Below are 22,500 nucleotides of genomic sequence, written 5' to 3' on the forward strand. Positions count from 1 at the left end.
CAATGGAAAGTAAGAGCAAAATTGTAGAGAAGATTATCCTGATAAATACAGGACACTAACAGAATAAGCATAAATTTCTTGATAGTATTCAAAAGAAAATGCCTTAAACATCACTTGTATTTAGACAGTTAGATACATCCTGGTTTAGGATAATGCTCTTTTGACTACTATATACAGTAATAAAAAGAAAACAAAATAAAGGTTAAAGAAAATAAATCATGTAAGTCGGCAGAGTAGCACCATTAAACACTACTGTCCGACAACAGCAATTCACGTGATGAATTGTGATGTCTCAAATAACTAATAAGCTTTTCCACAAGAAATGTCCAAAACTCATTACTACATCACACTACATGGTGCTACATGGAAGACAGAGCTGCTAGACTTCAAATCAAGAAGACTTACATTAGTTCAATGTGCTTGAGTTTGTTAGTCACAGGCACTTTCTAGGAGCATCATAAGCAGGAATAAATGACTTGTGTACACATAACAGTCTAAATCAAGTGATCCAGATATGATTATGTAGGAATAAGGTTATTTGGCATCACTACTCTACATACAAAAGCAGACTTAGCATAATCAAAGCACTGGTGGGTTTTGCTAAGACAAAATGGTGACTAAATATATTTATCATAGTTTTATTGCCAAGCTATTTACATAATGATATCATTAATATAATAACAGCTATAGTCTTTGTACATATGAGCTATCAATAAATACAGAATAATCCTAATGGCTCCTTCAGCATGATCTGCACAGACCAGGAAAGCTTCTCACTAAACCTGAAATAAAAGTAAACAAATATACATTAGGCTTTAGAGTGCTATCTGTCTGTATACCCAACCTTTATATCACTTTGCACACACTTACAAACAATCAATTATAGTTACTGAATTTCATTATTAAATCAGAGTTAATCTTAATATATCATACCTCTGTTGTGAGAAGCGTCTTAGCTGTAGAGTCTTTTGAAGTTGATGGTGTTGGGGGTACTTCATAAATCACATCAGAAGTTCCAGTGAAAGGAAGGACAGTTGTGAGGGAAGGTAATATGGGTGCAGCTGGTGAGACAGGTGATGTAGAAGGGACCGGAGAGAGGGCAGAATCAACAGATATAGTAGTCACTGTTGAATTTGACCTTTCCACACGCCGATGTGACTGCGTGTCTTCATCTCCTCCTGAGTACATATCAGCAAGGATCCCACTCTCTGTGAATATGAATTGATAATTATTACCTCTACCAAATGAAAATGTAGTTTTACATGAAATTTTTTCTTCATATCACTGACTTATTAAATCTTATCAAATAACAAATAACGATGATATAAAAATCTACAAACTTCTACATTTTTTTCGTTCTTTTCCTACACCTGACTGCCCAAGAGCCTACTCACCAACTGAACTCACACTACTTCTAACCCCTCCTCAACACTTTTCTCCTAGAGTCTTAAACATAACTAGCATCAAAAGCTATGCCTAAGTCCCTTTCCTTCCTAAAGAATAAAGCACTATGCATCATGCTCTAAATAATTAAATTTACCTCTGATAGCATGTTTTTCTAACATACCTGCCCTTCTGTCTCCATTTTAGTTTTCGGTTGTCTACTTCTTCATTTCTTGTTTCATCCTTATTGATACTTATGTTCTTTTACTATTTTATAATTCTCCTCTGTTAAGATGGGGCAGCTTCCTTACTTCTAAGAACAAGTTGAATACTCTCTTTAAATTCTTATATGCAAGGCTTTCTTCCTAAATCCCTATATTTCCATGAAATGTATAGAATATTATACTTTACAGCAATTCTCAATCTCATCTCTTCATATATACATTTAGAAAATTATTCTTAGTCACTCCTGCTCTCAAATTAATTAGAAAAATCTATTTTCATTCTCAAGAAGGAAATCATTTTATCTCTAACCTAACATTACTCCTACCTGACAATCTATACCTATCCAATCACAAAGATGTGTAACTAAATCTCTTCTCTTCGTTAAAACCCAATATGTATAATCTTTACAACAATATATTGTCAGCATATCTTATGGTATCAGATTGCTTTTCAAATTAAAGTTTCACTCCATTACTTTTTGATTGAAAGAATCCTCATCCCTTGGTAAATGTCTGTAATTTTACAAACTAGTTCTGGGCATAATCAGTGTGAATTTTAGGAGTGCAATGAAAAAGCACCAAAATATACATACCTGCAGAGCACTGACTTGTCCGTGTCACAGAGCGATGCAAGGCTCTTGGTGAATCTCCAGGTTCAAACCCCAAGTTAAGGGTACCAACATGTGTGGGACAGACTGTAGATGAGTGAGTAGAAGAAGCAGAAGAAGCAGATGATGAGGCAGAGGAAGAGCTTACAGAAATTATTGAATGAGGTCTCTTTCCAACTCCATTCAATTCACCAATTGTTGATATGGACCCAGAGCGAAGACGAGGTGCTGCAATAAAGACAAGTATATTAGTGATTTTCTCCATGGAATTTTGGATAATCACATGCTGGTGAGACTTGCTATGGAGCATATAAATAAAGGAGTTTTATCAGATGAATAAAACTGATCACTAAAATCCCTAACATACCTTTGTTTAGCTGGTTGATACTAATTGACCTGTCACTGATTTGGTCTTCACTGGGGCGGATATCCAAACAAGGCTTGTTTCCTATTCCCATGGATGACATTTCATGGAGCCTCATGGTTCTATTTCGCAGAGCTTGCCGCCATAGCAGCTTTGAAATTTCTTCAGTCCAAGCTTCCTTCATCTCAGCATTGTGTGCTTGCAGGAGATAAGTATCAGATGGTTTCCTTTTTCGGAACCAAATCTCAAACTTTGTTGTGCTGTCTCCAACTTGCTCTGTTAGGCCAATGTCAGTCATTTTCATACTGTACTTGTATTGGAAAATGTCAAGTGTCTGAAATAAGAAAAATTGTTTAGACCTGATGAATCTCTGCAAATTTATCTCTAACAAATATCATCATCATCAAACTTTTGCATTACGGATGCTACCTTAATTAAGATCAGCTTAGGAATTGTTTCAGATACAATAGAATCTTACCTTCTTTTCTGGGTCCCTTCTAGCTTTGCTGAAGAGTATCAAATCTTCAAATAAGAAGACATGCCTGATTGATTTCTTTGCTCTGCTTCCTTCCCATACCATGAATTCACCCTGTCTTAAAAGTCTACCCTGTTCCTTAAGGTTCACCTGCATGAAAGAAACAAGTTTGATTAAGTTTTTAAACTGATTTAAAAGTTCTGCATATCTGAAAAAAAGTTTTGAAATGAATTGCATATCATACATGAAAATTATCTGTGCAAAGTCTGCATAAAGGTAAATAAAAATGTACATAATACATACATCACAGTCTCTTAGGGAATCCATTGCAAGAAGGTCATTGCCGTGACGCAACTGGAATTGAACCATTTCCTGTGCAGATTGGAGGTCTTCATAATGCTCATCACCTCGAGCACACTCTTTCAGCAGCTGTAAGAAAATGCAAAAGTCAGACCAGTGTAACAGTTACATGAGAAATAAGGTACTATGTATGTAGATGCATAAAATAGCTGAAACTGCATTTGGACAAAGATCAACTGATAAATTCAATTTTCTCCAGTAGTCACTTTTTGTTCTTATCATAGATAATAATAAAGTGCAAATATTAATTTAGTAGAATAGTTTATACATATTACAAACAGAGATTTCTATTATCTCCAGTGTCATATTACCTGCAATGAATCTAAATAGAATTACATGCACTATTCAGAAAATTCTCTAAATTTCCATTTATTTTCTATTCTCTCCAGTGTCATATTACCTGTAATGAATCTAAATCGAATTACATGCACTATACAGAAAATTCTCTAAATTCCCATTTATTTTCAAAGTCTCTCACTAACCTGCTTAAGGATCAAAGCATATTTGCCCATTCTCTGGACAGGCTTCAGAAGATACGATGCAAGATCCATCCGATCTTTCAACTCAAGCTGCATTGCTCGGAAGAATGATGAACCGTACTCTGACATCAGGGCATCTGACTTGGGTTTGTTTTTGTTGTACAGGGCATAGAGATAGAACTGACTCTCCTGAAATAATAATAATAGAGTTTAGAGATTTCACCAAAAAATTAAATGAATAAGAAACCATAAAATCTATATAATTCTGAAAGAGTACATTTATTTTTGGTAACATTGTGCAATAAAAATCAATCATAAAATCTCTGATCAATTGAAAATGAACAAAAATGTTTAAAACATTCTAAAGTTCTTTAATCCTTTATCTATCCAAAAATATACAACCTCACAAACTACTTACATATCTCAAGAATATGGAGCCAACTGAAAAAGGCCGCATCTCACAAGCCTCTAGAGCACGGAGGAAATATCCAGAATGGAACTCGTAGATCTTCTCTATATTCCCAAATATGACATTGCGTTGTCCCCTAAGAGCTTGGGGAATGTCTTCTCTCATCAGTTCTGGGATATAATTCTGAAAGCAAGCCACACATTCATCAGCTTTTATGTTACAATGACTTTCATGAAATGTTTGTAAACTTCTTTTGAACCTATATGAATTATTTAACATCATAATACTCATTTATAGAAGACATATTTATAAGGTGACTTACCTCTATTATGTACTCAAGTGCATTAACATAATCTCTCTCAGTCTGGATAAGTTCCCTCATAATCAGCAATAGGGTTCTGCAAAAGGGAATGATAATATTACATACACATGCACAGGATTACATGTTATTATCTGTCTTTCTTGAACAAAACATGAAAAGAAATATACAATTGAACATACAGAATACACATTGAAGAAAAAAAGTAATATACTAACTTGTTTTTCTTCACTTCTGCTTGTGTCAGATCTTCAGTGTTGATTGAAAGGTTTAACTGTGAACCACGAATTAGCAAGTGGGAATTTACAGATGAAGACGGAGGTAAAGTCTTGTGACTTGATGGGGATAGAAGTCCTCCATCATCAAGGCTGCAAGAAAAAAGATTTTTATCAGTATACAATATATAAATAAAAATAATATATTCAGCATTAAACAAATATATAATTACTTTAAAAAATGTTGAGACAAATTTGAAAGATGGGTACTAGAATTTTTATAAGGAACTGATAATGATAACCAGACCATAAGTAACCTTACCTTGTGTTTTCATCTTTAGGAACAAGACCGAACTGCCACGTGTTGGCTCTTTTCATGAACTTCTTGTTTATGCTGACGGGTCCTGAACTCTCACTGGACGAACAGGAACTGCTGCCACTTGTACCACTAGAACCCGATGAAGAAGTTGTTACTCCAGATGTAGAAGTAGTTAATTTTTGTGATGTGGATGTAGGGAGTGCAGAGCTCTGCTGAAGGTCCTCGGCACTTTCCCGGACTTCTTTGATGCCACCCAAGCTTGTGCGGGCTTCTAGGGGCGTTTTGGCAGGCGGTGGGGGCGGCGGGGGATCCAAGAACACGGAGTCATCATCTGTGTCAAGCGATGGACATCGTGATAATGATTCTCTTGGCCGCGAGCCAACGGACGAGACTGATCTTCTGCGACCCGATGCATTGAGGGGCGAGGAGGCCAGCCAAGCCAAGGGAGACATGTCTTCACCTCCTCCTAATATTTCACCGAGGTCAACAAAGCTCTGACAGTCGAATTCCATTTGCCGTTTTGCTTTCTGAAGAATTGCTTGACGATTACGTAGAAGTTCCGAAGTTTCTTGACATCGCATCTGTGCCATCTGCAAGATAAATTGATTCGAAATTAAAATATGTAATTTATGCTACAGTATAGTTGAACAAAGCTATGTTAATTCATCGACCACAAATATATTCACCAACTAACCTTGCATTGTTGCAGAAGGGTATGATTGTTGAGTCTTGTTGCTAGCGTGTTCATGGCCGTGAAGGTGTCATCAGCAATAGGCGGGTGCTCCTCCAGGTAGGCTGTCAGGGCACGAGCGGCCGACCCCACTTGCTCGGGGGACGCCAGGCCTTCGCCCTTCACTCGCCCTACAACCTTCATGGCTTCCAGGGCCCATTCATAAGACTGCAAAGAAAAATAAACTGGTGAGAAAAGGTTTGGCCCGATATATATTAAAAATGACTAAAATATGTCCTATAGGATGATCATAAACGTAAATAAAATGTTTTTTTATGAAGAAAATTCCTAGAAAAAATACTGCAGTACAAAAAAATGTGTGTGTGTGTGTGTGTGTGTGTGTGTGTGTGTGTGTGTGTGTGTGTGTGTGTGTGTGTGTGTGTGTGTGTGTGTGTGTGTTTTATATATATATATGTATATATATACACACATATATATATATATATATATATATATATATAATACGTCCATAATACCCTCGTATTATAACTTATCACGCAAGTCGAAATTTGGTTTCGACTCTTCTCTTACTTCGTCCCTCTGCTTTCTTCTTCCCCAGATAAATGACACGTTAACTCAGGCCTACCAAATGGCATCTGACGTGAGTACCAAGAAAGCTAAATTAGCAAAGGGGAACAGCGGACGAGGGAACCGCAACCCTTCTACCTGGGGTGTCGCCCATCTAACCCAGGCCACGGGATCACGTCTTCCGCGTTACAATGGGCATCCCACGGAGCTTCATTTGGCTTTGCGAGAGGCAGGGCTGTGTGCCGAGCAAGACGTGTTGCCTTGGGGCCGATGGTCTTTGTGCCAGATTGAAGGACCATTCTCATTTAAATTTTAAATTCCCTAATACTAAAATATATATTTTTTATTCATTGATTAGGTGCAGAGGAAGGCATCAAAAAGAGGTATTTCTCCTGCACAAATTCCTCCCGTGGCCCACCTATTCTGTTGCTAGCAACTAAAGCCGACATATTAAGCGCCCTTGTTCAAAGTTGTTCAAAATCTAACAACATATTCGAGGAGCCAAGCCAACACTCCGGGGCGTCAGCGATGGCCTCTGCGTGGTTCGGCGAGAGCGTGCCCTCCACCAACAGATTATTCAGCTAGTTAGGTCATCATTAGGAGCATCTCCCAGCGTGAGATCAGGAGGGAAACCTGTAATGGATTCATCTCGCTAGATCTATATGGAATGAAATTTCACGCAAGTCTAGCATGCTTTCTACAAACACCCGCCAGCACGAAGACACACTAGCTTCTTGAAATGTAAAATCTTGACGCTTTCTCTTTTATTTCTTATATTATTTCAGTGCTGGCGTATGACACTTTGGAGAAAAAAAATATTGACTACACTACACAAAGACATCCAAGGTTTGTAGGTTTGCCTGTACAGTGTTCAGTCACGTTTATATTGCAGAAAAATACTTCGGTCACCTTCAAAAGATATATCATCTTTTTTTTTTTACAAAATAAAAGTAAGTGGAAGCCTTGTAGTCAATCTAAAGAAAAGTATTAAAAGATAAAACGTAGTATCGTATTTGAAACAAACCCATTTTGAAATGGAATTATCCTACGTGCCTCACTTTGCTAATATTAAGGTGAACGAAAATTCGCCCGTTCCACATGAACAGACCAAAACCAAATAGTAAACAACAGCAATACGAGCAATAACAAAACTATTTAAAACATAAAAATACAATTCATATAAACATTTCTCTTGCCTGGTAAAATCTAAACAATCTCACTATATACAGATCAGGCACGTCACAGTGAGTGCCTGGAGCCAAATTACAGCAACAGACATGGAGTCCAGCGTGAATAATGACTTGGTCCTCTGTTGTCATGTTACACTCGAGAACAAAGATTCCTGTTCATCTGTCACTATCTCTTCGGCAGGAACACGTCAGGCACATTAGGTCGGGCACATCCTGATATCCCCCCACGAAACATTACTAATATGGACATATTTTTATTACTAAAATACTTAGTAAAATATGTTCCTGTTATGTACTAAACAACAAAAAAACAACAAAACAACAAAACGAAAGCGGAAACGAAAATATGAAAAAACGCCCGAGGTTAATGTGAATTACAGTATGAGTAACGTCTTGCTTACGTCACCGAATTCACCGATCCGAATTGTCGAAAAGGGATTCCTACCTCCCTTGCGACACTGGCTTTGCATTTGCGTATACGGCGAACAAATGAGGTAATGCTGTCCGCGAGGGATTTTGCGAAATAAACTGCTACTGTCATTCGTACTTCAAGGAACAGGCACGTTCTAAAATCTGGTGTTTATTTGTATGTAAAGAAATAAAATACAAAAATATGCATTAAAAAAGTAGCTTGCATATTGCAGTTAACATTATCATACAAATTAATTCTTACATGTTCCCAAACAACTCACATTGCATCTTCATCATATTATCTAATTCTGCTACTATAGAGACATGCATTTATCCAAGTCTTCAACCAGTCGAAGAAAATACTAGCTGATGAAAACAGGAAAGATAAAGTCACTGACACGCACACATGCTTTAGTGATATGTTATCACCAAGTAATCCTAGGAAGAAATATTGCTGCGTATATTATAAGCTGCATTATGCCCCAACACCTTGCTTCAATATGGAAGAGAAACTTGAAAAAAGTGCATATATATATATATATATATATATATATATATACATGTGATTTTTTTTCAGAATATGAAATCTCACATGGTGAGTGCCGGATTATCCTCTCGCAGACGACTTGTTTAACATTGTCCCCGTGCACAACACACATGTACTTAAACATATACATAAATACATTATCATGTCTTCCTCTCTTTACGTATATGTGTATGTATAAATACACAAATTCATACAAAGACACACACACACACACACACACACACACACACACACACACATATATATATATATATATATATATATATAATGGATATCAACAACAAACCACACTCGGTTAAATATACACTTTTCTCTCATCAAATGTAATATTCACAAACATTAGACAAACATTACCGTCAGTGGCCATACGACACTGTGGAAAATCCCCCTCTATCACATGGTGTCAATATTGATGAATTAACTAAATATGCTACGTAAAAGTTTCCCACGCAGAGAAACCACGGTGCTCGGTCCGAAACAAAACACGATCGCTTCCCGCAGCCAGGCCTTTGATCCTGAGGCGTGTTTGCGAAAGGATTAACAACGGGAAGTTTATTGGCGCTACTGGAAAGTGTCCGGTGTCCCGCTGCCTTTGTTTATAATTATCTCGCGGGCATTCATACATCACTGTGTGTGCATGGTTCTTGTTCAGTCCCACCAGCACCTTGTGGTACCCAGTACCATTCTTGCTCAGAATGACGGATGATTGTATAACAAGTGGTTGCAATTTGCGTTAATGTAAAAGTGAAAGAAATCAGTCATTGATATATAAGTAAAGTGGAATCGATACATTACAGCCGATTATTTATATTTACGGATTTAAGCCTACTTAATAATTTATTCAATTTCCCCTTGATACCTTTAGAACGAAGCTACACGCGAAGCACCCCTAGTGTCCACTTATGTTCGTGGAAGTTTCAGATATCAAGTATGTCACTTAAGCCTTATTTGAACACGCATGCTCATGCGCGCTAAAACACATACACGCAAGCCTACGCAAACAAGCACTGGCAACAGATTCTGTCGCTGATAGTGTCAAAAGTAATATACTTTACACAAAATATCTATTTGAAAGGTAAGATGTAAGAAAGGTAAGAAAGGTGTTGTGATATTTTTCTGCCATACACATGCAAGTGACACACGTGCATACATCCACAATGCACACACACACACACACACACACACAACCTCTCCAGACAGTGATGCCTAAAATGTAGACAACTAAATACAGTAATTACAGTAAAGAGATGGTGGTAGCGTCTGGAAGCGTCCGAACCGCTCTCCCTTCGCATAATTACAGGCGACTCCCGCCTTTCTGGAGCTACATCTTCACAATGTGTCAATCTCGGCACGATGTTCTCGAATATACTACGCGAGGGGTATATAAGTATAGATAGATAAAGCTATAGGCAAATGAACAGATAGATAAACATATGTGGGTTAGAGAGAGAGAGAGAGAGAGAGCTTTATCGAGGCCTCAGTTTGCAGAACGACAATGAGTGACACAAAAATAAGCGAGAAGTATTTTGAATCTACGTTTACTCATTCGTAATTAACGAGTAAAAAATACCTATAATCTTAAGAACAAGTAGACGAGCGTTTCACGGAGAGTTAGCCAACCGACCATGAGCACATAAACGAAAGGCGGCTGACCTAGCCATCACGATTTCCGTTAAGAGGAAAGTCCGTATTTCTAATCTCGTCAGATCTTAAAATGAACACTTCGACAATGACAAAAAAATCTCATTTAAAAGTGTACGACGCTTCAGTTCTGTGGAGTAGCAATGGTCAGTGACCCTTCGCGCAGATCTTTCTGGCCGTCATCTTACGCGGGTCTGGCGTTTGTCGTCAGCGCCACAAGGGCGAGCAGTACAAATATATCTACACGGCCAATTAAACCTGAACTCTTTCCCTCTGTCAGGGTCGCCCGGGGGTCATTGTATCCTGGGCCGTCTCAGACTCACTCACGTCTTTGTTGTCGCTACTCGTTCGTACTACCACCACCTCGAAACACAAGAGCCTTTCCTCTTTCCTTTCATGACCTTTTTAAAAAATCATGAACTGCACCGCTCCTCTGACTAAAAGGGAGAGGGAAGGAGGAACATGAAAGGCGGAAGGCAGTGGGTCCTCCATCATCCAACCGGGCCGACGCGCCTCGATGTCCCTTCCCACAACATGTAATTTTAAACAATCATAAAAATAATGACTGACAACTCGACAACGGACTGCGAGAGCGAGAACATTAATTTGATTTCACAAAATAGTCTTTCGTAAGGACCCACGTTTAAATTACCATATCTGTTTTAAACATTATTGCAATACTAAACAATAATTATAACTTTCGTTCAAATCATTTATACTCTGGGCCTGCATAAAAACAGCTACATAGAGATAACGCTTAATATGGCCCACGCTTAAACGTTTGGGGATAAAGGCCAAATGAGAGGTACAGCTTTTAAACGACCCAGGCTGACCCCAAGTTCAGCATGTTAAAAGTCCTGAAATAACGCTCCGGCTCGAAACGCCCGCCGCCATTAGCATAACAATGAAGACGAGGCTGTGTAATCTCGGCCAGGCGAACCATGTTTGCCTTTATGAAAAGCCTATTTTGCCAAGAGGCTGCTGAAGGAAGAATCACGATAAGATAACAAAATTTTACATTAAATATTTTACTCTGAAATATACAGTGCGTGATGAAAACATACGGGGGTTCAGTGGCAGGGACCAGAACGATCGAGTTACCGTTGCGCCGCAGTTGGTCGTTAAACACGTACTCACTTTACTACCAACATAACAACAACTCGAAAGCAAACTGTAAGCACAAAGCGAAAAAAAACAAAAAGGAGATGATAAATATCTTATGTATAAAACACACACAAAAAAGTGAAAACTAAAAATAGCGGCCCGGAAGGATCGGCCAGGTCCCTGAGGCACTGGCAGATAATGTGAACGAGAAGTAAGGAGCAATCGCACAGCTGTGAACACCTACGGCTACACATTTATTTCTGGTAAATATTTACTTTCATCAACGGAAACATAGATATACAAGGACACACGTATTTGCATTGTATTCCATGTGTATACCACAAAACCTCACCAGTAGTACATTCTAAAAAAAAACACCTAAAGACTGTATTAACAAGCATGGCAATAGTTCGGCATAACTCGGGATTTTAGAAAGAGGGAGAGCTGGATGAATAGGAGAGGGGGAGAGGGGGAGAGGGGGAGAGAGGGAGGGAGAGGGAGAGGGAGAGGGAGAGGGAGAGAGAGAGGAGAGAAAGAGAGAGGGGAGAAAGAGAGAGAGAGGAGAGAAAGGAAGAGAGAGGAGAGAAAGGAAGAGAGAGGAGAGAGAAGAAGAAAGAGAGAGGGGAGAAAGAGAAGAGAGAGAGAGAGAAAGAAAGAGAGAGAGAGAGAGAGAGAGAGAGAGAGGAGAGAGAGAAGAAAGGAGAGAGAGAGAGAGAGAGAGAGAGAGAGAGAGAGAGAGAGAGAGAGATTAAATAAGAGAGGGAAAGAGAGAGATTAAATATGAGAGAATAAGAGGGAAAGAGAGAGATTAAATGAGAGAATAAGAGAGAAAGAGAGAGAAAAAAAAAACTTAAAAATGCGTCAGAAGAAAGGTACGTGTTTGGAGCAATACGTGACGTATAAATTTCTTGCCTTCTCTTTCCTGCCCTGAACATGACACGAAAGAGCAAACGATGAGGCGGCAAGAAGGCGTGAAACGAACAGCCAAAACTCGGTGGCCAAATACAGGGATAGAGAGGGTAAACGGCTGTAATGACGCATGAGGAAAGGGGAGGCGGGGAGAAGGGAGGAAAGTGCGGCTGGGAAAATAAACAGAAGACTGATAGAAAAGGCAATTCGAGAAGGCACACCTAAAACGTAAGAATGCCTAAGTTTCAGTCTCTCATTCCTTCTGTCTCTCATTCCTTCTGTCGGTCTGTCCCCGACCAATCGTCTGTCTGTCTGTCTCTCTCTCTCCCTTTCTCTCAACCGGTGTTGTGAATAAATAATCTTCGACCGGAAGGAACCCCGTGCCACGGACCCCAGGATCGCCGGAAGTGGGTCGGGGCCACCGTCGTAACCCTGGGAGGCCGTGCGGAAGGACAGCCATGGGCGCCTCCTCTACCCGTAAGACTCTTAATGTATTCGCACTCCGCTGTCAGAAGTGTCAGTGTAAAAGATTAATCACACGCCTTGGAAAAAAACAAAAGGTGATAGGGGCGAGTTTATTTTTTTCTTTTCTTTTTTTAATGTCTACATGATCCTTTTCTCTTTCTCACTCGCCAGATCACTAGACCTATCAGTAACTTTAGTGACCGCAATTGTAACTGCATTAAATCCTTGCAACATACATCTACTTAAATATATTTCGATGCCCTCTCCGACTGCTGACAACGAACGCTGCCCTGCATGAGTAAAACATCTATCGGCCGACATTCAGAAGGGTCTGATGTGTTAACAGCGTATAGAAGCGACCGCGACTCAAAGGGAAGTTTTTATCTACCATGCTCAGCGGGATACCTTTCGCAACGTTTGTTAAGCCGTTGCCATTACGATACTAACAGCTGTATACAGGATGTTAGAAGGAAAATAACTCCGAATAGCAGGCTTCCTGTGTTTGTGCGCCGGTTGAACTCTCCAGATCGAGCGCTTATTGCATTTTCTAGAACAAAATGGAAAGCCGAGTTGGTGGTAGATGCGCCTGATTGTATAAGTTCTTCCGCCGCAACGGTATCATGCATGTACCCTGTTAATCTAAAGACCAGGTGGTATATTAGCGCGCAAAGAAAACGGAAGTCTTCCACATTTTACTAGCAAAATGTCCACCCGCGAATTGTCCTACACAAGAATTTCCACTAATTTCCCGCGCTGGCCCTTTTTTTCCTTGGAGTAAGTGGTATTTTCTGCGGTTACGAGATGAAAGCACCGCGGACGATGCTCCACATACACACATGACGTGGACTCGACTCGCTGTAATGTATTCTTTCTCTTCGTGTTCCAGCGCATAAACCGATCCGTTGGGTCGTGTCATCGCAGCCAAAAGAACAGAAGAAATGAAACGGAAAACATGCTTTCGTTTCGGATTCACAGAAAAATGGCTTTCGTTTCGGATTCACAGAAAAATGGCTTTCGTTTTGAATTTTCCGAATATCTTTATTATAGAAAAACTAACTACACAAGACACATGTTCTCAGCCATCACCAACGCAATAGCAAACAGCATATGAACATACAATACAACAGATGAACATACAATAGCCTCCATAAAAAAGAGATGATGATTATGAAGAAAAGAGAGAAACTTACACGACGGAAGTAGCGGTCACGTGTAACAGTGTAATGGACAAGAGAGCCAGCGCCAGGGAGGGAGGGAGGAAAGCCACGGAATCCAAGCCAGCTCGCAAGACCGTTTCTGCCAACATCGATTCCGTCGGCCGGTCACATCTCCCGCCAAGCTACCCACCTCTCTACGTCTATTTCTGATTGCCTTTCGGGTGTTAAGAAGAAAGCGGCGAGGGTGTCCAGGAGGAAGCGGCGAGTGAGAGTAGCAATAAGGAGTGAGAGTGATCGGATCGCGAGCCGGCGCACAGGAAGTGGACGGAGCCAATAAATGACACGTGTGAGAGTGAAACGCAGTCGGCTGTTTTTTCTTGCCCTTTCATCATGTCGACGGGACAATAAATAACTTTCCTACATCGCTGTGGCCAAGTTCCAGCTTTCATTGACTGATGGAAAACATCGGAAATATGTTGATACTTATACACATACATCAATACACACTTCTTTAAGATTCCTCGCTTCCTTAGCCTTGATGACCAAAACATTTATCGACTTTGACGGTTATGACAAACCAAAAAAGGAGAGAACGACGGAGAAAAAAACATAAAACAAAAAACAAAACAAAACAAGGTCATGACCAAAAAAAAAAGTGAGAGACTTCGAATGAACCAGTGAGAGCCATAAGGGGAGGGGGTAGAAAAGGAAGGGGGGGGGAGTAAGGGGGAAGAAGAGGATGGGCTGGAAGGGAGGTGGAGGGAGGGGTCCAAGTGTGGGTGGTGCAGCCTGGCAGAAAGTGACCCTGCCTCTTCCACTTGACCACATGCCGTCTCGCACTTGCGTCTCCACCGCATGAATCCGGACCGTCAGCCACCCACCCTCTCGCTCACCCCAATTCTCGTTGCTCTACCGTGGGCGTCTCTCATCGAATATTTAGAAGAAAAAAAAAAATACTCGCAACGAACCCCATCCGTAAAAAACTTCCTAATAAGCCTGTTAATTCGGACGTGTGTCTCCCCTCAATAGCATGACTGCCTCTCAATCAGGCATCCGTGACCTACTTATTAACAGCCACACAAGAAAGAGGCACATGTCTCCTTTCAAAAGCTAGACCATCTCCCAATAAACACTAATTATCGTGCCTGTGCCATTAATATCTACATTTGCATTCAAGTTGCGTTTTGAAGATCGGGGAAACTTAACATCTCCATTTCGAGAGCATTTCAAACGGAGCTGGAATATGAATATGTAAAAGTCACATATGGTCAATCTGCTGTCCGCCGGCGATACTGACCATGGGGGGAGGGGGGGGGGTCGAATAAGGAGGGAGTGGAAGAGAGAAAGACAGAGAGAGGAAGAGAGAGAGGGAAAGGAGGAGAGGGAAAGGAGGAGAGGAAGAGGAGGAGGAGGAGAGGAAGAGAGGAGAGGGAGAGACAGAGAAAGAGAAAGAGAAAGAGAAATATAATGAGAGAGAGAGAGAGAGAGAGAGAGAGAGAGAGAGAGAGAGAGAGAGAGAGAGAGAGAGAGAGAGAGAGAGAGAGAGAGAGAGAGAGAGAGAGAGAGAGAGAGAGAGAGAGAGAGAGAGAGAGAGAGAGAGAGAGAGAGAGAGAGAGAGAGAGAGAGAGAGAGAGAGAGAGAGTGAGAGAGAGAGAGTGAGAGAGAGAGAGTGAGAGAGAGAGAGTGAGAGAGAGAGTCAGACAGAGAGAGCGTGAGAGCGCCAGAGTGAGAGAAACCGATTGGGTCTGTATATGTGTGTGTGTCTGCACTTTCCCTTCACGTGTCCTGAGCGCCCCTTGGCCGACTACCGCGTTCTGACTATTAATATCCGGCAATGACCATGATGAGGACTATGGGTACTGGAGAGATCTACCCTCGCGCCCTTTCTTGCTCCCTAGGTCAAGCTGTCTCGCGAAACCGTCGTAGAGTATGCTTATCTTCAAAAACCCTATTCTACAGAGACGATTATTAACGTTGCGTAGTTCCGCCTTTCAATTACAAATATGGCCGAATCGCTTTATCAATACTCTAATATCACGACCTTAACCCACCCCGCCGTCGCCCAAAACGGGCATGGCAATGAGGAAAAAAAAATCCTAGCTTTCCTCCCCATAACAAGGAAGGATACTTGCCTCCCATATTAATACACCGCCTCAAAACATAGAAAAGAAAAACGACCCTCTAACAAACAAACAAAAATAGCACCAAACGAGCACATAAACGGCCCAGAGGAAGGTTGTTAGCGAAGGCAGACTGGATCCCTAAAGCCGATGACACAGGTATGGGCAGGTGCAAGCCAGGCAGACACACGGGTATCAAAGGAAGGGGTTTAACGAGGCCACAAATGCCCTTCCCGGACCGATAAGCCAGGCAGAAGGGCGGGTACGAGCAAGCCCCCCCCCCCTCCAGTCCCCAGCCGTCTCGTAGCTACACCAATAGGATAATGACGGAAAAACTGGTTCTGGGATTGTTTGGTTGAGGTTAATGAAGCCTAAAGACTCTGAACTCAATTTGACTTGGCGACTCACTGCAGTAGTTTATAAAACACACACTATAGAAAAACAAATCCTTTATAAAGTGTTAAAAAATCTATGTCAAACCTCCGGTACATACACCCCTTTTTTTCCAGGTTTTCCTCCTCGTGATAAACATCCCAATAACTACTACGACTACGACCAGCATCACTACGAAGTATTGGAAGTAGAGCAGAATGTGGTCAATGAGCCTTCTCTCTCCTACGACGCATAAGTATCCTCATCACGCGATATATCTTGAGAAGTTCTTCAGTAACTCACGTCCCGTTAAGTCTGTGGACTTTACATTATGAAGGCAATTCGGTGTAGGACGTAGTGGAAGGGAATGCCAGACAGAAGATATTTGTAATTGGCTAATGGTAAAGATGTTAACGTGCAGCTTTTAATTGTGGTATTGGGTGATAATAAGGGGAGTGAGATAGGTCAACTGTGGATTTCATTTTTTTAAATATTTTCTTGTGTGTCTCCTAACACTACGGTTCCTGCCTGCCTGTGGTTGAAACTTCTTGACCTGGAGTGATAAGCATATCGGTCCATATCAGCTTGGTACCCGCAAGTCCCACACCTTAAGTAAAAAGAATAAATTACAATTTCCTGTGCCATGCCTATTTCAAGTTTTAAAAATAAGAAGGCCTCCAGACGGAAGCAGAGAGGATCGAGCACGAGGTGAGTGCACCTGCCAGCAAGACCCGTCCAGGCGGCGTGTATCAGGTTACCAGGTAATAAGGCTCGAGCACTCACTGGCTAATCGCTTATGCAAAAAACTCGGCAATCTCTCCGCAACATTCTTTTCCTCTCCCTTGAATTCCCCATGCACCCGCGCTTACTCGCCGGAAATCACTCGCCGCCTCCTTTTCCCTCGCACTTAACATGGAAAAAGACCGAGGAAAGAATGTCACCCATAAAGTCTCGCCCGCCACAACGGCCCCCGAGGGCAGGGCAGACTTTGGAGCTACAGATGACTATCACGTCGAGAGACAATGGTTGGACCACTTCGGGACGGTTGCCCCTCCATTTACACTCCATATGAGGATCGCGAGGAGATGCCACGGCAGGAGGGTCATCGTCACCCTCGCGCTCGCCGGCCCGCCGTTCATGCGCTTATGGGCCTGACTTTTGCTCACTGCTTTGTGTCCTGGACTGATGGCGCTGCAGTTTCGTGTTTATGTCTTCTTTACTGGTAGGGCAACGAGCGGTGGAAAACGCAGTCAACCGAGGTGGTGACATTGTAACTATGAATAGACAAAATGTAAGTGACAGAAAACAAAGGCACAAGGAGTGAGAAAAAACGAGAGATAGAAGAAGCTGTGAAAGACCAGAAAAGAGAGTTAACTCATTCGAAGTTAAAAAAAAAAAAAAAACACACACAGACTATAACCCCAAACTAAACCAATATGAAAAAATAAAAGTAGTAGTAAACACAACGCCGACACTAGCGCATTATGCAAATACCTCCAATAGGTGCGTGCGAAGAACTCATGTTAAGTAGCAGCGAAACGGCTTACCGAAGATCTTCATGGTCAGATAAGCGGCGGAACGGTTGCTATCGAAGTGGGCAAGGGGCACCAGGGTGAAGAGGGGCGATGATAAGAGAGATAGGCGAATGAATGAGTCACGAGAAGGAGAGAGAAAGGACAGCGAGGGAAGAGGGGTGTGACGTAACAAGGTAACCGCTATTCAGAAAGGGGGAGCTGAGAGATGAACGCGATATCCTGTGCCTGTCTTGGTTTGTTGTAAGAGAGCATTGATGGGAAAACAATATTTAAATGATAATATATGGAGTGTTTAAGAGAGTGTGTTGCATTACATATATTAACTGAACGTGTAAGAAATTTGTTTTTACAATGATTCACTTGTGATTCATTATGCTTCGATTATCAGCGTCTCTAAGCCCCTACTGTTCAAGTTCCATCTCCCACAGTCAAAAGCTCTGGGGGAAGTAATAAGTCTTACCTCGGAACCACGTAGGGAACTTTTGTAATGTAAACAGCGCGTAATGTTGATGGTTTGTGGGCGGGGTCACGTGGGGTCGCCCCCTCCATCGATCATATGTTGCTTATATGCTAATGTGATAAAAGACGCATCTTTCGATTTACTGATTCCATGAGACAGAGTGACTGAGTTTAAATTCCCTTTAAGTCAACGTAGAGGAATAAATAAATGCAAACATATACAGATATACATGTACGAGTAAACACATACGCCAGTACAATTCTTCGCTGTCTACCCCCCCCCCCCCTTCTCTCTCTCTCTCTCTCTCTCTCTCTCTCTCTCTCTCTCTCTCTCTCTCTCTCTCTCTCTCTCTCTCTCTCTCCCCCTGAATATGACAGCGTCTGGCCAGCGTCATAATGACGTTCCTTTCGGCAGGGGAGAGCACCTCCCAGCCATGCCTCCCTCACAACCATTCATGATATTATCATCGAACATTAATAACGTCTCTAATTCCATCTCCGGCCCGCCTCCCTGACCCGGCAGAGTCATGGCAGATTTTTTTCGTTCCTCTTTTTTCCGCGTCTAGCCAACCGTCTCCGTCTAAACTAATGGACGTCGAGAAAATCGCGGAGGGAGGGTTCTTTTCGAAAGGTATTTTCCCATACATTTCACCTCCCTCTTTTTTCTTCTTCGGCGATGCAAAAAAATATTCCATTTGCGACTGGAATTCAGTCTGCCGGCGCCAAGGATAAGCCTACAGTTTCCATGCATGCAAAAAAAGGGCTAAGAGGGATCATATTCCTCTAAGCTATCGTTGGTAACCCTGACTCCGGCCCGGAGCGCATCGCTGGCAACCCTGCCAGAGGTCTGAAAGGTCACCACGTGATTCATCAGACGGCTGACCCCCATTTATTTCGCCTTTTGTTTTGATGACTTAACCCCCTGGGTCCTTCGGGTCTTGGGAGAGGAAGGGGACAAAAACAAGTTTATTAAGGAGGCGGAAGATAGAAAAAGATAAGAGACGTAGGTGATACCTTACCATATTCGTTACCGAGCAATGATGCGGTTGCTTGGAGATGACTCCACATAACTACAAGCGGCAAGAGCAGGCGCCGATATACGTTAACGGTCGCACTAGCATAACGTTCCTCGCATCCCTGGCATATTTTCTCTCCGCTCGCCTCAACTCCTCCTTGGACGTGACCCATCCGTGCCCACCTAATCTCTGACTGTCCGCTCTGCAAAATATATCATCACGACGGACACATTCCTCGTCACACTTCACAATCTGAAGTTATTTCGCTAAACAGCACGTACTTGGCCACAACACTAAAATCATAAGAAAATAATCACAATGATCACTCTTCTCACTAATATTTGAAAGGAATCCACAACGAATGCGATTAGTTTCTTTTCGCGCCACTAGAATCACCAGATCCCCAGACAGACTCGAGACTGACCCCTCTTCACCTCCTCACTTCCCCGACCACACTGACTAGATATGATAATTACTTGGTCCCGCTCGTCACACACATACGCACCCTTAAAGAAGTCCCGAGTCTCCTCCCGTTGCCATGGTTACGGCAATGGGTTAATGAAAGGGTGGTTTGTTGCCTCTTTTGTTTCCCCGAAGTTTGTGTTCTTGGCCGTCTCTTGGTTCCCGTCTGGCTCGCGGGGTCAAGGCGGTGCACGCTAATGGAGGGGTTTCTCCCTTATCCTTACAGGGTTTTACAGTCATAATGGAGAGTGCACGAACGTGAAAAGACTTTCTAAAAAAGGGAGTATTTTAAGCCTAAGTGGTGAAGGCAGTTGCGCCATTGTCCTAGAGGAACCACTTAATTATGAAAAGAATGATTAGCCAGGGTCAGGCTGGTCACACATCCACACGGGGAGGAAGAGACGAGGAAAGTCGGCTGAACAACTAACACGCGCCTCAACATTATTCTCTGTGATTTATGGCACGTAAAGGAGAAAGTTGAACAAACAATAACAGGGAAGGGGGAAAAACTACGAAGTCGCCACCTCGCCTTCCAAAAATGAAATATCATATTTCAACATAGCAACAACGCAAGATTTTCTGACAATGTTGGAAAAAAATGTGTCAGCATTCCGAACAAGTTCTCCTGTCAACGTTATGTACCGCTTATACTCTTTCGAAATACCCAGAGGAATGATAAGCATCGGGTGTGTGTCCAGCGTCACCAAGAATGTCTGCGATGAGCACGAACAAATGCTTCCGTAATACTCTCACGTTGATTGTAAATCTCCCTTTGACACCCGTATGGCACCTACATCGCTCGACCCAACTTTTTCAAGTACCTCAGATTTCAAACGGACTAGCCGGGAGGTTCAGGAAATACTGTGTACAGATGGAAGGGAATGTGTGTGAGCACGCACGCGTGTACGTGTGTGTGTGTGTGTGTGTGTGTGTGTGTGTGTGTGTGTGTGTGTGTGTGTGTGTGTGTGTGTGTGTGTGTGTGTGTGTGTGTGTGTGTGTGTGTGTGTGTGTGTGTGTGTGTGTGTGTGTGTGTGTGTGTGTGTGTGTGTGTGTGTGTGTGTGTGTGTGGTGTGTGTGTGAACCGTGAGTACGTGCGTGCGTGTAGGTGTGTGCACAGGTGTTTACGTGTGTATCTGTTACTTTTGAAAAGACAACACGTTACCTTGTCCAGGAGGTGGTAGCATCTCGCAGTGTCCTCGAGGCGGTCGCGGGTGTGGTGGAGGCGCTCGGTGAACTGTGTCAGGTGGAGGTGGAGCGCCCTGGCCAGCTCCCTGACGCTAGGCTCCGTCTCGGCCGAGGGCGCCGCCGCCTCCTGCAGTAGGGACCCGCCCTTCTCCAGGTGCCGCTGTGGGGAGAGTGGGAAAAATAAGTATTAGCTGGCGTTTTGTGCGGCCACGAAAGTAGTAAACCTAAACAAACATGATAAGGATTTTAATAACACCCACGTTCGTTAAAATGAAAATTATTTCACGCTACAATACGACACAATCTTTGAAAATGCTTAGAAAACGCAAACAAACATCGTTTCACATCAGACCATCCCAGTCACCCAAATACAAAAAAGAAAAGAAAAGAAAGAAAGAAAAAAAGTCAAGTGATCTGAGCAGAACATAGATAAATCAGCCACATGTCCACGCTAAGAGGCTGCATCTAACGGAATTACATTTCACACCACTTTGATAACATCGGAAAAACCGTTAAATTAACAGTACCACGTGACTCCCTGTGTCCGGCCGGCGGGCGGGGAGTCCGGACAGTGAAGGAAGGGTAAAAGCCATACCCATTCACAGTGTTGCTTGCTGGTGGGGGGGGGGGGGGACTGGGGGGGGACTGGGGGGGGGGTCCTCATAAAGAAGTTCAATGATGATGCATCCCTAAACAAGCCCTGTATTCAGGCTCTCCCTCCCGCCCTCGCCCATCTCGATTCCTCACCGCGGCCATCATGACACACAACATGCTCTTTATTATGCAACATCCTGGATTCCTACTGAAGCCAGACATCTCATGGTGTGACCGATGTATACGCTGTCTCCAAGTGCTTGTGCTTGTTAAGAAAAGCTTGTTAGAAGACACGCATGCGCCGATAATCAGCTACTACTTAATGAACGGCTTAGTACACACGGCATAGCGATGAATCAAAAGGTAAACAAGGTACTGACATACGCACACAAACGTCTTACATAAGAGGAACACGGGTGGCCTGTATCTTGACCATTAAGGATGTTGTTGTAGCGGTTAGGGTGTTTGCTGGCCTAGTTGTAGTGGGCCGTGGAATGGTGTTGACTGGGCACACACCTTACCCGTACAAGCACCATCATTGTAGAGGATGACATGGTGTGCAGTATGTAAAAAATATTGTCGATTAGACATCCACATACTAACACGGAAGGCCAGACGCACGCAAGTGTGTGTATAAAAGAAGTTTAAAATCAATAGCATCATTTGCATCTTCGCATAGGACCAGTTCGAAATATGGTCCCAAATAAATTTAAAAAAAAAATCACAAACAGTATATAATTCATAAACAAATGAAAATAATAATTACTGTAAAAATCATAAACAAATGAAAATAGTAATTACTGTAAAAATATCATAAATAAACATACAACTGGAAAATCTGAATGGACAAGTGATAACTCTACAAAGGGCAATTCAAACCTGGGACAGTTTCCGGTAAAGATTAACCAAGCGGTTATCTC

The 22,500-nt window shown here is 42.2% G+C and overlaps 1 protein-coding gene across 1 annotated transcript in view; it reads right to left on the bottom strand.

Annotated features, from left to right (window-relative positions):
• LOC125038370 overlaps positions 1 to 22,500 on the bottom strand; it is a 346,499-nt gene that overhangs the window by 568 nt on the left and 323,431 nt on the right. Inside the window, exons 10-22 of the mRNA XM_047631869.1 lie at positions 20,964 to 21,146; positions 5,850 to 6,053; positions 5,159 to 5,745; positions 4,840 to 4,989; positions 4,625 to 4,700; positions 4,312 to 4,485; positions 3,897 to 4,082; positions 3,358 to 3,483; positions 3,058 to 3,204; positions 2,583 to 2,913; positions 2,201 to 2,443; positions 934 to 1,208; positions 1 to 782 (exon numbers count right to left, since the gene is read on the bottom strand). The exon at positions 1 to 782 is cut by the window's left edge and continues 568 nt beyond it. Coding sequence (XP_047487825.1) covers positions 777 to 782; positions 934 to 1,208; positions 2,201 to 2,443; positions 2,583 to 2,913; positions 3,058 to 3,204; positions 3,358 to 3,483; positions 3,897 to 4,082; positions 4,312 to 4,485; positions 4,625 to 4,700; positions 4,840 to 4,989; positions 5,159 to 5,745; positions 5,850 to 6,053; positions 20,964 to 21,146 — 2,688 coding nt within the window. The 3' untranslated portion in view covers positions 1 to 776. The remainder of the gene's footprint in view (positions 783 to 933; positions 1,209 to 2,200; positions 2,444 to 2,582; positions 2,914 to 3,057; positions 3,205 to 3,357; positions 3,484 to 3,896; positions 4,083 to 4,311; positions 4,486 to 4,624; positions 4,701 to 4,839; positions 4,990 to 5,158; positions 5,746 to 5,849; positions 6,054 to 20,963; positions 21,147 to 22,500) is intronic.

This window comes from Penaeus chinensis, chromosome 24 (assembly GCF_019202785.1).
Source record: "Penaeus chinensis breed Huanghai No. 1 chromosome 24, ASM1920278v2, whole genome shotgun sequence".
NCBI lineage: Eukaryota > Metazoa > Arthropoda > Malacostraca > Decapoda > Penaeidae > Penaeus > Penaeus chinensis.